The sequence below is a fragment of the Sinocyclocheilus grahami genome, unplaced genomic scaffold (assembly GCF_001515645.1).
Source record: "Sinocyclocheilus grahami isolate Dianchi unplaced genomic scaffold, SAMN03320097.WGS_v1.1 scaffold2015.1, whole genome shotgun sequence".
Classification (NCBI taxonomy): domain Eukaryota; kingdom Metazoa; phylum Chordata; class Actinopteri; order Cypriniformes; family Cyprinidae; genus Sinocyclocheilus; species Sinocyclocheilus grahami.
In genome coordinates, this window is record NW_015507194.1 from 171,308 (window position 1) to 177,196 (window position 5,889).

The window sequence follows — 5,889 nt, forward strand, 5'->3', positions numbered from 1 at the left end:
GAAAAATATCTATATTCAAAACGTAATAATCACTTTAATCTAGCTTGAGCCAACAGTTGTACACGGACGCAGTTCCGGGCAGATGACGTAAGATGTCGGATGAATATAACACTAACGATGATGCTTTAATCCATTGTTATAGCAATCCAATGCTAGGGCTGGTCAATGCTTGAATCTGATTGGTTGATGAATGTTCGGAGGTGTGCATAAATCTATGTAGCTGTTATGTAAAATGAAAGTAACATTTTGTTAATTACGCACAACCTTTGGAACTCTATTTTGCGCTTTATTAACTGTCATGTACTGACAACTAACAGCTTTTACATTTGCAGTGTGCATTCTTATTTACAACCTGTTTACATTTCATTTAATTTTCGAGATCTTGCGGATTGCAACAAATGCGTCGCATGAAAGCATCACACACGACCGCAGGACCACAACCCTTACGCAAAGAAAACATCTTGTTTCATACATTAACAATCAATATATTAAATTGTTTAATGTACATTGAAAATATACTGAATAATGTGTTAATATATTACAAGATATTGAATGATACATAAGGAATTGATGCTTTTCATGTATTGAAAAATGTGACAATATATTTACTTAAATAATGTAACATATTTATTCAATAATATTTATAATATATAGATATACATGTGATAAAATACATTTAAACCGAAATAAATAATATGAAAATAAACTTGTTAAATGATTTCAACAAGACATCCAATAGTCCAAAACCAGAAAACTTTAATATTTGTTTTCAGTGCAGTTTTCTCTTATACATCACGAATATTTTCATATATGAAATGTGTAACTCGGCAAACAAAGTGCTAGAAAGGTTTATGAATGTGTTCAGCTATATGCAAACCCAAGCATTAACTCTTAAAAGAGAAATTTAGTTTTTCAATAAAGCCATTACATGTGAAAATGCAGTGCACTTTTGAAGTGTATTTTTTATATGTATCAATATATAGCCACACATCGCCCATGAATATACTGCAGTATAGTTTCCATTTCACATGTATGGAAAAATGTATTATTTAATATATTGCATTATATTTTCCAATACGTTCCCATATATAGTTTTGTTTCATAAGGCAACACTGTCCACTTATTCATATTTATTTGGATTCACTGTATTGTGGAGGAGCGTCTGCAGGCGGGTGATAAAAGCAAGAGCTGCTGGCCACAGGTATCTGCAAGAATAAAAAAACTATACGATGAGCTTTCTTGCTTGATTGCTTATTTATCGATAATATTATGTAACAATTATTGCACTCATTACTGAGTGCTTCACACATTTCCAATACATGGGGCCTCATTTATAAAGCGTGCGTACGCAGATTTGATCTTAGAGTGTGCGTACGCTTAAATCCACGCCAATGTTCATATTTATAAAAACGGCCTTTGACGTGGAAAAGTGCTTAGCATCATGTCAAGGTCTGAGCAGACGTACGCACTTCTTCTTGTTCGGAGTACAAGACAAGTTTTTGTCCCGACAGAACTACAGGTTTTTGGAAATGTAAGCTGTTCTTGCAGCTCGCCGTTCTAAATGAAAGGATTTGGACGATGACTGGTGATCTTTTATATGTTAATGGCATTAATTAGGAGTCGTTTACGAGGCAGAGAGCTGAAACCATTCAGCATTTTCTGTGTGTACCTTCACTCTATGAATCACACGTACGCATATTTAAAAGATGATCGTAATATCAAATTTAGGAGGGTTTCTGCGCAACATCTTATAAATGCTGACCCATGGACTCTCAACACTAAATTGTTTTTTTCAACTAATTTTGGATTACAAGCTACTCTTACCTCTGAGCTGTTAAGATCCTGGAAATGAATGGATCTGAAATCAGAGGACTGTGGTACTAAAACCTGAGCAAACTGCACCTTTGGAAAAAAAAATACACATGTAGTGTTAGAATTAGGCATGTATAAGAAATTAGTTCTACAAGAAATGGTATTTTAACAACAAAAACCTGACAAATGTCTTGAAATATAAAATATTAATTATAGCATAATATGTCGTTTTAGAGCACATATTGACATACTATATAAACAACTAATTATTCTGAGAGTACAAATGTGTGAGCAGGTTTGTTGAATTATTGTTTGTTCAATTCTTTTTTTAGTTCTATCAGGGGATCAAGTTTAAGTGTAACCTAATTATCTTGGCCAAAACATTTTATGCAATACGTTTTTAGGGCAACTCAGTTCACAGTAAAAATACTTCTCATGAACTCCATCTCTGCACGTGCTGCAGGTTTAATGTTTGGGAACATAATGTGTGCGGCGTTCACTTTATTTACTCGAGAATTTTACATTGAACTCGAGAGAAGTTCGAGCACTCCTGATCTGGCTCGTTACTCACCTGAGGAGGACAACAGCAGCCGTTGGCTTTACAGGCAAATGCTGACAGACAGATGGAGATGATAAACTCAAGCATGGCGAATAACAGCAACACACCTCTGATTCCCCTGAAGAGAGTCTGAGAGAACAATCAACATTAACACAAATAATCAGAACAGAATCAATGATAATTAGTGCTCACACTGGTACACCGTCTGCTCAGCAGTCCAGAATCTACCATTCTTGAAGTTTATAGAAGACTAGCTTTTTGGGCATTAAGTTATGGCAAAAATATCAGTAAATTGACTGGTGCAAACCTTAATAAAATCATGTTGCGTGATTCATTTAAATAATTTTGTGTCTGAAATGGAGAGTCTTATAAATGCATAAATAACTGTACTTTTCATTGTTAATGTTTCACTGCGTGTCTTGACAGTAATTTTTTAACGGCAAAATGATTCTAAAATTGGCTTCTATTATAACCATTTGGGTCCTTTATCTGTCAATTCTCATACACGTGCAAAAAATGTGGGAGTGTTTTTTGATAATGGCCTTAAATCAGTAGTGAACAATAGCTTTTATCATCTCAGATCTATTGTGAAACTGGAAGCATTCTAATCAGCAATTATTTCGGCTCAAAATTTCAGCCATTTTTATCTTTTGAAGAAAAACCGAAAATGCTATTTCGGTGCATCCCTAGTGAATACAAAAGTTGTAGACTTACCTCATAACTTCTGTCTAAATGATTACAGTCATAACCCCAGCAGTACATGCGTGGACCTATAACCAAATCCAGTGAAAGTAAAATAATGGCAATGCCTGCGGTTATAATACTGAAAATGTTCATTCCCAGTGACGCATTCACCTACAGGCAGAAAAACAACATAAAACAGGTTAATAAATTAGCAAAAACTTTAAAACATTGTGTTAACACGTTAATGTATATAGAAAAGTATATGGAGTGTGACAAAAATACACTATACTTCACATAAATAATGATTTCATCTTGCTTCTGTATAATGCATATTAAAGTAGGGTTTATAAGCGCAGCGCTGCTTTGTTTAGAAACAAAAACTACCAAATCGTGGTCTGGGGGCACATAAATCAGACTGAAAGAGCACGGTGCTTGGACCCTTAAAAGTAAAGTGTTGTGTAGTACATACCAAACACACACTGGAGGGGGAATTCATTTTGTTTTCTGCAGCAATGCAGAGTGAGCCTGCGGTAATGTACTGAGAAAAGAGAGAAAGGCCAGGATTAAAGCTTGCGTTGGAATATGTAGCTTGTATTATAAAAGACTGAAAACTTAATTGTATAGTAGTTTCTTACGATGAGAGATCCCCAGTAAGGAAGACCACTAAAGATAAAGATGGGTTCTGCATAAACTGAAGACACAATGCCAAACAGTAGAGTTAGCAGACCGATCATTATCTGGACCGTCTGTGAGGAGCAAAAAGAACGCAGAAAGTGTGAGTAGCACAAGAGTCTTTCATAAAGGGGAACAATGTAAAATATACAACATGGCAGCTGTAGTTATGTAGCAACTTTTCTTACCTCACAGTGACATGCACAAATAAAAAAATATGTATATATTTGAGTTTATGAGACATTTCTCACCCCAAGGGCTTTCGGTTGTCCTTTCAGAAATGCCTGAAGTCCATGAAGAGGTGAAGCTCCCGCCACCTGTTGTACATAAACAGGCACAGGAGCTGCTGTTTGTGTTGCTGGCTGCAGCTGGATGACGAGCGTTGAAGAGTTCATGGGTACGACAGTGTGAGACATTCTGGTTTCTCAATCTCAAACTGACCTGTACAAAACCACAGTGAATCAAAACATGTGAACAATACGATTATAAAACAGCTCATGTTTAAATCGATCTACACCATTTAAGGCTTTTAGCAGATGCTCATTTCCAAAGACATTTATAAAAGTGACTTATAAGCGCTCCCTATTCATGCTGACATTCATGATTCATAAACTCATAACCACAGTCTGTAAATGTGACCGTGATTTCAACAATTTCCGAAGCTGTTGTAAAAGAAGGTTTTGTTTGTTTTGCTTCAGGTGGTGCCTCCGTTATTCTAGTGTTGCAGCAAAGATTGTTCAACTGTTTCCCGATGTACTTATTTGGCACTGTATGAACCACCGCCTTGAACTGAGTGTTGGATTATTTTTCACAATAAATATTCTGATATGACCTTGAGATATTTGACCACTATTTATGATATATTGGCAATTGAACCTGTACATATTCAATTGCGCTTGCTTCCATTTATTGTTGATCAGTGCTTCGCTACACATCATACAAACGTTAACTCCAAAAGTGTGCACATTATGTATTCACACATTTGCCTCATATTTCTTTAAAGAGAATAGAACCATCATTTCCTAATGACTCGCAGAAAGACGATTCTCTGCCGATCCGTCAGTCAATATTGCGTGATCATAATTCGCACAATCTCATACTGTCACTCTGAAATACACTAATGGTGCGTGAACCAGGATCACGAAACCCAGACGGTCTCTATTAAACGTGAGCGCTGACAGTTAAAGTCCATTTCTGATTTTATTGTTGTTTGTATTGTCATATTTCAGTGTTTTACCTGCTGATGTTTTAAAAAATACTTTTAATTTTGGTATTTTATCATCACCCGGGGGGATATTTTTATATTTTTATCCCCACTGAGGATAAACATAATTCAGTAGAGGCAGGGATACATAGACCAGAAGGGGGAAACCCACCCTGTATGTGATTGCTTCAAAGCGGATTTACAGTGTTGCCAACTTAGCAATTTTGTTGCCAAATTTAGCAACTTTTCAGACTACTTCCAAAAGCACTTAGCAACAAATTTAGCAACTTTTAAAACTTATACAGCAACTTTTAATAAGTGACTCGGACAATAAAAAGGCACTCATTTTCCATCCAAATTACACAAAAAGAGGAAACCACAGATGCCTATCAGTACACACATCATGTGAATTGAGTTAGCTGCTGTTTGCAATTGTTTCATTTAAAGGCACAATATGTAAGATTTTTTTTATTAAAATATCCAAAAACCACTAGAACAGTGTTATATATTTTGCTGACTTGTGTACTTACATTATCCCAAATGTTTCGAAGAAATAAGCAATTTTAACTAGTGACACACACCGTGTCCATAGTGTCATTGTGTCGCCTGACAATAACGTCATAACCCCTCAACTTTTAAAAAAAGTTTTGTAGAAAACATGGAAACACCAAAGATGCTTTAATATGTTGTGCGTTTTAATAGACCGGTGACGACCGCACAGAGTAGCATTATAACAGAACTTTCAAATGTATCTAGTATGATAACACAGCGCTGCTTTACCCCACATACGCACGACCGGAAGCAGCATGTTGTGCATTTTAATAGACCAGTGACGACCGCACAGAGTAGCATAATAACAGAACTTTCAAACGTATCTAGTATGATAAAACAGCGCTGCTTTACCCCACATACACACGACCGGACGGAGCGGAAGCGGTCGACTGTGGCATAATAAAAG

At 36.0% G+C, this 5,889-nt stretch overlaps 1 protein-coding gene across 1 annotated transcript in view; it reads right to left on the minus strand.

Annotated features, from left to right (window-relative positions):
- Positions 1–742: 742 nt before the first annotated feature.
- Positions 743–5,889, minus strand: part of LOC107573720 (membrane-spanning 4-domains subfamily A member 4A-like) — an 8,538-nt gene continuing 3,391 nt past the window's right edge. Inside the window, exons 2-8 of the mRNA XM_016260164.1 lie at positions 3,979–4,168; positions 3,691–3,801; positions 3,525–3,593; positions 3,086–3,226; positions 2,384–2,500; positions 1,825–1,902; positions 743–1,205 (exon numbers count right to left, since the gene is read on the minus strand). Of these exons, the coding sequence (XP_016115650.1) occupies positions 1,131–1,205; positions 1,825–1,902; positions 2,384–2,500; positions 3,086–3,226; positions 3,525–3,593; positions 3,691–3,801; positions 3,979–4,143 (756 nt within the window). The 5' untranslated portion in view covers positions 4,144–4,168 and the 3' untranslated portion in view covers positions 743–1,130. The remainder of the gene's footprint in view (positions 1,206–1,824; positions 1,903–2,383; positions 2,501–3,085; positions 3,227–3,524; positions 3,594–3,690; positions 3,802–3,978; positions 4,169–5,889) is intronic.